General features: G+C 38.3%; 1 protein-coding gene across 1 annotated transcript in view; it reads left to right on the top strand.

Moving 5' to 3' along the window:
• Positions 1–9,001, top strand: part of MRPL15 (mitochondrial ribosomal protein L15) — a 13,759-nt gene extending 4,758 nt beyond the window's left edge. Inside the window, exons 2-6 of the mRNA XM_010006884.1 lie at positions 2–66; positions 3,551–3,708; positions 6,290–6,455; positions 7,097–7,220; positions 8,435–9,001. Coding sequence (XP_010005186.1) covers positions 2–66; positions 3,551–3,708; positions 6,290–6,455; positions 7,097–7,220; positions 8,435–8,772 — 851 coding nt within the window. The 3' untranslated portion in view covers positions 8,773–9,001. The remainder of the gene's footprint in view (position 1; positions 67–3,550; positions 3,709–6,289; positions 6,456–7,096; positions 7,221–8,434) is intronic.
• The last annotated feature ends 1,999 nt before the right edge of the window (positions 9,002–11,000 follow it).

Here is an 11,000-nt window from a genome sequence, read left to right as displayed (position 1 = left end):
CTGCTGCGGTCGCTGCCCAGGGTCTGCCTGGCCAACCTAAGGCCCAGCCCAGGCTCCAAAAAGCCGGTGAGTGCCTGTAGCTTGTCGGGTGGGCCGCGGGCTTCCCCTCCTGCCTCGGCCGCGAGCACGGCCGGCCCGGTGGGGGTTGCCTGGAGGAGTGTCAGAAAGTCTTTGGGGCTCCGTCAGTGTCAGGAAAGCCGCCTGGTTTGCCTGACGAGGTGTGGGGAGGCAAAGGAGTAGTGATGTGTGTATTGGTCCTCTTCTTGCCCTTTGCATGTCTTATAGCCGGTGTGTGGGGCGGTCTCCACAGAGACCTGTCTGATGGGCGGCCCTAGCTTAACCTCAGGGCCGTCTTCGTAGGATGGGCGGAAACAGTAAAAAAGTGTGGAATGCCAAAAGTACGGAAGGCCAGGTGCTTACGGGATGGGATAAAACATTTGGAAAGGGAAGGCTGAAAGGCTTAAAAAAAGATGGAGTGTACGAAGCCAGCCAGCACTTCTTGTTACTATTGATTTCTCAAAAACTAATCTAAATATTTTCTTTCCTGTCTTCTTGTAAAGTGATAGAGGATTAAAGGAAAGAAACCAGGAAGCAACCCACCTAGTCTGGGAGAAATATCAGTGAACGGGAGATGAAGTTCATGGGCTCAAGTCATAGGAATAGAAAACTGACAGAAAGCACCAAACTCCACTGCCCTGTCAGTGCTCAAGGCTCCCCTTGAGATGCCTGTTTAGCTAATGAGTGCTGTGACAAAGAAAATAAATTCTTCCCCCCTGCAGCTGTTGGAGTTCCCCTTTCAAGTTACTTCACTTGGAACTGTGAACACCCAGGTTGGCCAGGGCCAAGTGTAGCTGGAAGTGCCAGCCCTGTACAGAGCTAGAGTGGTGATTCTTAAGTTTTTTTACCTAATCCAGGCCCTTAAACAATATTTTCAGGATTAAGATCCAGCAGTTGTGAGATAGTCTGAACTTGAGGTTTTCGAGAACTGATGCTTTCCTACCAGTCTTTGGTCTCAGGACTTTTTTGTTTGTCAAAGTAGCTGTTTGATTTAGGAAAACACTTGGTTTTTTAGTCTTGAAAGTAAAGATTTTTGTATGCTGACTGGGTCTTTAGCAAATAACTTGCAACACCTTATAGGAAATTAACTTCCCCCCCCATGTCACTCCTAACTTTGTGCCTTCAGTTAGAGTTTGTACAAGTGATGTCAGCTCTGTTTCTCTGTTGGTTTTTGTTGGTGTCTGACAACCTTATTCTGTGTTCACTGAAGTTCTCAAATAAGCAGATTTAAGAGCATTCGACTTCACAGACAGAAGTTGCGGCAAAAAAAAAAGTTTGGATTTGCTTTCCTGACAAATCTGAAATCTGGCCAATGTACCTGATTACAGTCCATTTGTAAGCAGATATTGTCAGTGTATCAGTATCATCTAAAGTTGCCATGTAATCTGTTGTGTGTATGGGCAACAACCAGAAAGGGTGGGCCAGCTGTATCGTCTCTTTGCTTCCAGGTGCTCACACTGAACATTTTTTTTTACTGCTCCTAGAGGGTGTGTGGTGAGCCAGAGCAGGGAACTAAAGAAGCTGAAAACTAGTTAGGCAAAAAATAGTTTTCATTTAGTTTAATTCCCTGATGTCTCCAGTGCAGAGCCACACAACTCTCTGTTTGTGTCAGCAAAAGATGCAAGGGAAAAAGTATAGCATCTGGTCTGGGGACAAGTCTGCTTCCTTTGGTTGCAGGAATAGTCGATTCTAGCATAAAACTGCACTGGAATTCTATGCTATTGAATATTAATACAGGTCAGCTGTGCATCTTAGGTCAGATGGTTTTTCAGATATATTACTGCATTTTTTCCTGATGTCTGTGCTGTTCTACTAGTAGTTTGGTACACATTAAGTCCTCCATAACTTTGGAAAACTTACAGATACAATAAAGAGCATAAACCTTTCCATTTTATGTTTTTGTGGTGTTAAACGAATCAAATGCCACAATGTAATGAGCAGTTCTAAGACCTGAGTTTTACTCAATATTCTGTGCTGCAGTGTAACTGCACAGAGTGATTTGTAGATGATAAGGGTCTTGAAGTTTGGCTGAGTGTTGAATAAAAAAAATGAGAAAGTGAAGAGGTTTTGCCTCTTTAGTGATGAATTATTCACATTATTATTGATCCAGCAGTGACTATGCTGTGACTTAACCAAAGTTCAGTTACCAGCAGTACAAACACTGTTTAGAATGTCTTGCTTTACCCATCTCTTAACCTGATTGATTCACATTGAGGAACTCGATGGAGAATAGCAAATGTGTGAATTGTGTTGTGGTGCAGATATGAGACTAGTTAGCAACACAGTACTGTTCCTTCCACACACCTTCACGCTCCAGTGAATGTTAAATGAGAAAAACTATGTAAGATGAAATGGATCCATCAAAGTGATGCACAGATGTGACCATGCCTCTCAGAGCTGGACAGGGAACTCCACCCCGTGCAGCATGGCAGTGAGATTCTGAAGCTGGTGGCTCTGTTTTGTGCCCAGCAAAGCATGAAAAAAAATCAAAGTGAGCCTTAGTGCTGCAGATTCTTCAGTATATTAATTAAGTGGGGTCATCTTACACAGAAGACTAGTAGGTCAGAGTGAGCTGGCACTGCTTCATTTATTAGCAGTCAGTCCCAGCTGCTCATTTCCACCATTGCTTACTGCCTGTTTTGTGATCCTTTAGACATTTGCATGTCCATGAATTGTACCAAAATGTGCAACTGACCTGGCTTTTAAATTAAAAAAAATGCAACAAACAACACACAAAACAAAGAAAAGAAAAAACTCCAAAAAAATTTTACCTTTGCTTATTTAGTTGTGCAGGTGTTTCTGCTGGCACGCATAGGAGGAGAGGGCAAGAAATCTGCTGAACTGCTACTTATGGCTGCAATTCTAATTTAAAGTGCTCAGGAAACTGATAGCTTAGTATCAGTCTTAATTTAAAAAATAATAAAAGTTTAGAATACAGTCTTTGGATTTGTAGTCAGTAGAAACTGCAGCAGTTGCAGACTGTTGCAGAGAGTCTGAGTCCATGAAAAGAATTATATGCATACATAGCATATATAGTCTGTTCCCCTGCCCTCTTAAGTAGAATTGAGATGGGTTGGTTTTTGTTTGTTTGGTGTTGGTTTTTTTAATGTCTTTTTTTGTAGTCAGTTTGCAAATTTTTGAGCACTTGTGACTTTCTTATGACATAGAAGGAAATATCAATAGTTAATTCATAAAAATTGCCTAACTTGGAGATTGCAGGGTGTTAAGAAACAGGATTAAATACTCTTACTGCTTTTATCACAATATGTGTTCATGTAAACTTTCAGACTGTTTGTGGTGCCTGCCTAGGGCTGTGCTCTGAAAAAATCACATTAACTGCTTTTCTTACTTTTCCCCTTAGTAAAGAGCTATCTCTGATTTTTTTCCTCAAGAATTAGCATTCTTCTCAGTTGATAATATCCCTGAAATCTTACATTTTGTGGACACTTGCCTCCAAAGTAGTTGACTAAATGTATCTTTTGTCATTTTCAAGGAGAGAAGACGTGGCCGTGGAAAATACGGAGGTAGGAAGTGTGGTCGAGGACACAAAGGAGAAAGGCAAAGAGGAAATCGCCCCCGATTAGGCTTTGAAGGTGGTCAAACTCCATTTTACTTAGTCATACCGAAATATGGATTTAATGAGGGACATAGGTAAGTTTCTTAACATTAACTCATTGTCTGCTTTCCTTGGTCTTTCTCCTGAAGCCAGAATCCAACATGCCAAAACAGGCCTAACTGAAGATGTGACATTCCCCTGAGATTGTTAGCTTCCTTACCAGCAGGACCTCCCATTTCTTGTGAGATTGTTTATTTTAATTAATTCATTTACCATCTGTTGTTTTACAGATTTGCTTATTTGCCCTTGTCTTTGTGTAACCCTTCATATGTAGCAGGTTACCCTTCTTCCTTCAGCTGACTGCATTTCTCCTTCAAGACCACTCCTCCATAAGTGCTTGTATCTCCCTTTACCTCTCTGCACATCAGATAAGATTGAACTGAGTGGGAGCAGTCCCATTGACTCACATGAGGATGTTAGGCATGGGAAGTGTAATCCAAAGCCTTGCTTTGTTACTTCTCTTTGCTTTGTTCACCTGAAACTGGGATCTGCTGCTAGCCAAACAATTCTCCTTCTCTTCATGACTTTACTTTTTTAGTCCTGCAACACTGCAGTCTTTGTCTGTCTGTGCTTGGTCTGTTCCCTCTGGGATCTTAAGCTCTTTAATGTCAAATCTACTGGATGGAGCCATTAAGTCATCTCCCACAATTGCTCTTCTCAGACATTTTGTTTCATTTGACACTTCTGTCTCCCTTTCACATTGTGCTTGTTTGTGCCATGTCCTTCTTTCAACTTTTAAATGTTTTCAATGTTTAAAATTATTCTTCTAACCAGTCAGTGTTCTTAGCTGGAGATTTGTATGCCAGGTCTGTTTTTTTATTGTTGTTTAAAGATGGTTTTGTTTCCGAAGATGGTGTGTATGTTACCTGGATCATTAACCATTTTGCTGCTTTCAGATACCATCATCAAACAGTGTATGGATGCACAGGTTGTTATAGGCAGTAGTAGTAGTAACAAAAGCATGTCACATCGAGCAGACAGTTCAAGAATGAAAGGACTTCAGTGAATTTTTTTTGTGAATTGTTAATCTTTGAGTTCGATTTTATGTTCATTTGCTATTAAAACTTTATTAAATAGTTGTACATTTTTGTATTTATACCTCTATGCATGCAGTATAAACTTCAGACTTGACCTGATTGTTAAAGATTTTTTGTGTTAGCCTTTCTAGTTTTGAAGGATGATTCAAAAGATATTTCCAAGTATTGTTATTTCCATCTGTTTACTGAACTTACTATAAGAGTAAATGAGAAGCACTTTTGATAGCTGAAGAGACAGTGTAGGTCTGCAGTCCCACAAAGGAAATGCTGCAAAATGCAGGCATTGAGCTGCTTATGTTAAAAGTGGTCACAAGTTCATGAGTGACCAACAGCAAAAATCAAAGCTTCTGCAGTGACAAGAAATTATGGCTGTTTTTAACTGCATCTGACAGCATGTGGAAACAAAAAAAAGTGCTCTGTAATTTCTTTTCAATGTTGCTGGGAAAATTTCAGTGCCAGGCTGTTGTAAATGTTTTTTCTAGTGAGTATTTTAATAGCACCTGAGAGAAACAGGAGCATGCTGGCCAATGTCTCTGCCAGTTTGTCACCACCTCACTCTTCTTTCTGCCTGCCGTGTTCTTTTTTTAATTTTCTGAATGTCTGCTTTGTTAGAAACTGACAGTGCAAATTCTGTTGCTCATCTTGTCTTACTTATCTTGTTACTAACAAGGATAAGCTTCTCAGTTTTTCTGCTGCCACTCACAGATTTCCAGTAGCAGTGGTTAACCTGTATAAGAGGGTTTTGAGTAAATGGAATGGAGCAGGCATAGATACTGGGGCTGGGAAAGCTACACGGAGGATTGGTTTGTATAGGAAGGTTAGAAATGCAAGTGCAAAAGTGGATTCTGCTGAAGCTTACTGCTATTGACAAAATATTCCAGTTTCCTTTGGGATATGGGTTAATGCATATTTTCTCAAGATTTCTCTCCCTTGGTGGCATTTTGAGGTAGATTTCAGTACTTGTGAGATGTCAGGTACAGTGGTAATGGGTTAAAAACTCTTGGATATAGGCAAGTTATGCAGGACCACGTAGAGGGTTTGGCTGATAATCTTTGGCTAAATTTGTATGAGTGGGGAGGGTATATATGGTTTTGACTGTATTTTTTGTTTGATTTTCTGAATGTATCAGCAAAGCTACCAAGCTGGATTTGCTTTGAATATGGTAGTTATGTAGAACTTGTTGGCTTACCAAGAAATGCTCCAATTACTTAACCTTTCTTTGTTTCCTTAGACCAATCAGCAGGTGGAGAGGTATTCTGGAGTAAATTGAGCTGTGCAACAGCAAAATTATTTATGTTCTATTTGAGATGGGGAATAAGCAAACCTGAATGCATAATGGAGTCTTGGGCCATTAGCTAGTTAACTCCATTAACTAGGGTGTGTATTTGCACTAAATTAAACTTAAAATTTTGGCTTATGGTTGGGTCTGGTTTAAACATTTACTTTGTAGTTTTAGGAGTAAGTAGAAAATGAAATACAATGTGCTGTATCTCAGTTGACCAGTTCCTGTTGAAGCTTCAGTTTTGTAAATTTCTAATAGTTTTGTTTGGGGTTTTTTTTTTTGTTTCCCTCTCCTCAGCCGCAGACGTCAGTACCAACCGCTCAGCCTTCAGAGGCTGCAGTACCTGATTGATTTGGGTAGAGTCGACCCTACACAACCCATTGACTTAACACAGCTCATTAATGCCCGAGGTGTAACAGTGCAGCCTCTCAAAAGGGATTACGGTGTCCAGCTGGTGGAGGAGGTAGGCAGTATAAATCCTTGGGTTTTCAGGTTTTCCATACCAGGCTGTCAGATTTGTCCTTCCTCTGTCTTGGAAGTTCCTTTCCTTTTCTGAGTTAGTTTTCTATGGGATTTTTGTGGTAAAATCCACTAGAGGGCACTGTGTGTTTGCAAAAAAACACGGGATGATGCTTTAAGACCTGAGACTACAAGAATAATAGTTAACGAGTAGATAACAAGAGGTCATAGAATCATAGAATCTTAGGGGCTGGAAGGGACCTCGAAAGATCATCTAGTCCAACCCCCCTGCCAGAGCAGGGTCACCTAGAGTACATCACACAGGAACTCATCCAGGTGGGTTTTGAATGTCTCCAGTGAAGGAGACTCCACAACCTCCCTGGGCAGCCTGGTCAAACAATCATTTTGCAACAGAAGACTAGAATGTACAGAAATAAATGTATGAATGCTGTGGACAAGTAAACCTTTTGCATCTAACTCGGGTGACAGAGTGAGAACAATTTTGTTACCCATCTTGGTGCAGGAGACGGATGAATCATAATATTTAGCAGGATTTAATGTTTCTTACAACTTCGTAGAGAAGAATAAATGTATGTCCTAAAATACTCATTTTAATGTTACTCTAATATGGCTTGAAATTTACAGGGTGCTGATATCTTTTCAGCAAAAGTAAATATTGAAGTGCAGAGGGCATCTGAATTAGCAATTGCAGCCATAGAAAAAAATGGAGGTGTTGTAACAACATCATTCTACGATCCAAGGAGTTTGGGTAAGAATTTATTTTTTTCTGCACCTTTCTCTCTTTGCTTTTTTTTTTTGTAATTTTTTGGAAAGTGCTAAGATTAAATGATCAAAAATCAAAATTTCAAACATATTTCTGACTGGAAAATTTATTCTAAAAGCTTTGACAACAAATTGTTATACAAATGTTGTACTAATGTTGAACTGTAATGCGTCCTCAGTTTTACTTTTTTTAGCTGTTTAGCAGTTTAGCCCTATGACTGTTAGTAGTCATTTACCAATCAGCCAGTTAAAGAAATACAAGTAGTTTTGTAAATAGAGGAACTAATAAAAGATGGTTTCTTTGAATTTTTGTCTCTGACTCGTGTTTAATAACACTAAGAAAATTCAGGGGAAAAAAATTATTTACAAATACTGTGGATATGCATATTTTTAATTTAAAATACTTTTCTAGTTAAAGTGAAGAAACAACTAAGTTACAGAAGCTCAAAATCATTCCAGTCAAAATGGCTATTGTTTTCAGAACACTTTCACTGAGGAATGAGACTTTACTTTGTTTTGGGCTGCATCCTGCCTGACATTCATTCATGCAGGTTTTATTGACAATATTGGAGCTTTAATGTGTGAATGAGGCTGAGGACAAGAGGAACAGACCCTTTTAGTGTGCAAAATACTTTACCCTGGAGTGATACAACTTGTTTTTTGCCAGTCCAGGAAATATTCAGGTTAAAAGGATCTGGAATGTAATTTACCAAACTCAGTAAAACTTGAGGAGGAGAGGATAGTCTCACAAATGACTATGTATGTGCACATGCCATTGATACTTTATTTAAGAGACTTACAGAAACACAAGATCTGGCTTTTGTTGGTGCATTGTAAAAAGTCATGCAAATGCTTTTCTTCTAACCTAGAATTCAGGCCTTTAAATAAATGGTGGCATCTGGCTTATTTATTGTATCTCTCCAAGGTAGGTGTTCTAAATGTATTAAAAATAATAATTCATCCAGATCATCAGTGTAAATATTAGCTAAAACAGAGTTGCTTGTTTGATTAAGTTAAGCTTGTAAAGCACTATTTAATTCTGAACAAGAGTATTCTTAAGATTTGGTTTTTTGCTGGGTAGTTTTTAAATAAGAGTTTAATAATTCATTTAGCACAAAATACTAGGTAAGATATTATTTAACATCTTTAAAAATATATTATAAAGCATAGCATCTAATTTTCTCTCATGTTTGCCCACAGAAATTTTGTGCAAGCCAGTATTATTTTTCCTGCGTGGCCAGCCTATTCCAAAGCGAATGCTTCCACCTGAAGATCTCGTCCGTTACTACACAGATGGCAGGAACCGTGGGTATCTGGCAGACCCAGCTGAGGTTGCAGAAGCCAGGCTTGAACTTGCCAAGAAGTATGGTTATGTCTTACCAGACATAACTAAGGATGAACTCTTCAAAATGTTAAGCGCGCGCAAGGATCCTAGACAGATATTTTTTGGTCTTGCTCCAGGATGGATCGTAAACATGGCAGACAAGAAGATTCTAAAACCAACCGATGAGAGTCTTTTAGAATACTATAGCTCATGAATTCAGGACTGGAGACAACTGCAGGTGTACAGGAAACATCTGGGTATGAAATAATGGATACAAAGTGGTGTTTGGTTTTTTTAAGACTTCTGTTATACTAGACAAAATATAATTTTTTTTTTAATGTAATCTTCTGGTGTAGCTCTCAAGTTTTTATTGTCATAATACAGTTTCTGAAAAGGCTTAACATTTGGAAACAGTGTAGAGTCTGACATAAACTGTGCTTGGGTGCTTTCTCCTGCTATGATTTGAAGGGGGTTTTTTTTCAGACAAAACGTTTTGATCTTGTGTTTATTTATGAGGATGATTCCAAAGAGTAACTTGACCTAATAATTAGTGTATTTTTTTCCTCTGCAATTTAAAATCAGGAATATGGCTGCACAAAACTAATACTAGTTTTACAATCATACTACGTAGCATTATATTTTATGTTTTACAAAATTATGCCTTGAATACCTCTAAGTTTAGGGTTGGGTGTTTGGGATGATAAACAAAGCAGTAAATTGAAAGATGAGAGAGGAGATTAACTTAATCTATCAGAACTTGATCTGACTCCTCAGAAGTAATGAAGTGCTTAGAATTACATGAACTTTAATGGAATCTGAATTTGGCTTGAAATTAAGGATAATTTGGTTATTAGCATGCAGGAAATTGTCTGGAAGACCAGAACACCAGTTAGGTTTTGCTTTCCAATTTTCATGTGCCTTTGGAAATGCTACTTAGTTTCCTGTAGCTGCCAGATCATCCCATCACCAAGGGGAAGCCCTCTGAATGTAGAACCGTATAACCTGTAATCCCTGTGTTTCATTTGTACACCTCAAGGGGGAAAAAAGAATAATAATAAAAAGTTAAAGAATATCTTCTGTTTCTTTCAAAGAACACTGAGAAGCGGTTGAATTTTTTTTTTTGTTGGTGTTTGTCAATCAGCCCAGATTTTTGCTTCACTCAACAAAATACTTTGTCAATTAATACGAGCATCTGTAATTAAAAAAACAAAATAAAACAAGTATTCTATTCTCATGCTGATTAAATAATCTGAAATCCAAAGATTAACAGTGGAAAGTCACTAATTTTTGATGATTTACTACTCTTCAGCTTCTATTGTCTGTTGCTAAAGTATTTTAGATGCTATCAGTAATGGTCATTCTTCTGACCTGTGGTTTAGTATAGGTGAAACACAGCAAAACAACACCAATATAAAATTGGATTGTGAATAGCAGGAATTTGGTTTTAGTGGTGTTAACAATCATATTTTATAAGGTGCACAACACTTTTTTGGCACATTAAGGATAACACTGTGTGCCAAAAGAAGTATAGCTAGTGTGAACTTGAATGTGAAGTAAATAACTTTCTCACTTTAGATATATCCTGTTCTGCATCCTGATGATTGTTGGTTTGGAAACTTAAATGACAAGCAATACTTTTTTTAATGTTTGTTTTTGTTTTTTTTTCTTCTTCTTCTTTTTGTTATTACAATACTACTGCCTCCATTTGGGAAGGAGCTGGGGGGTGGAAAGAGTATTTATTGCCTTCCCTTATTTGTACCATAATGTTTCTGTTTTTATGAATCGATTCACAATTGTATTTTGTGGAGGTGGTGGTACTCAACAGGAAAGCTACTTAACTGGAAGTGAAGAAGGAAGTTAGTCATATTAGTGAAGACCAGAAGACAAAAGTGTTTATGTATCATTGTGTATTTTGGGGAGGAGAAGAGGGGGGGGAAAGGCAACTTGGTTTCTACTCCTGCTCTTTTTATTAAAATGAACAAATTGCTCTCAGCAATTTTAGTATTTTTTTTTTCTAATTCGACTTCTTTGATACACACACGTGTGCATGGGCTGCTTTCTGTACGTATCTAAATGGTTTTCAGGTGAAAGGGCAACTTGGATAAAATGATAACAGTGAAAGAAAGAATGAAAACAGGAAACAGATGTCTGGTGACGTCGAAGGATTGGATAGCACTTATTCAGTGAACGACGTCTTAGTCACAAGGCAGCTGTATCCTGGCTCTGATACCATAACACTACAAATACCTTGGAGCCAAAACAGCCACGTTCCACAAAATCCGGTCATTCTACTTCATAAAGGTGATCTTTTATTATCTTATAATTGGAGAGGGCAAAAGGGTCTGTATGTTGCTTTATTTAAAATATGCAATGCTTGTCTTTTATTCTCTCTTCTATTTACAGTAGCTAGTATTTTATAATGGTTGTTCTGCTTTTTATTTA

Source organism: Chaetura pelagica, unplaced genomic scaffold (genome assembly GCF_000747805.2).
Source record: "Chaetura pelagica isolate M959 unplaced genomic scaffold, ChaPel_1.0 scaffold109, whole genome shotgun sequence".
Taxonomy (NCBI): domain Eukaryota; kingdom Metazoa; phylum Chordata; class Aves; order Apodiformes; family Apodidae; genus Chaetura; species Chaetura pelagica.
This window is presented reverse-complemented; position numbering and strand designations above follow the sequence as displayed.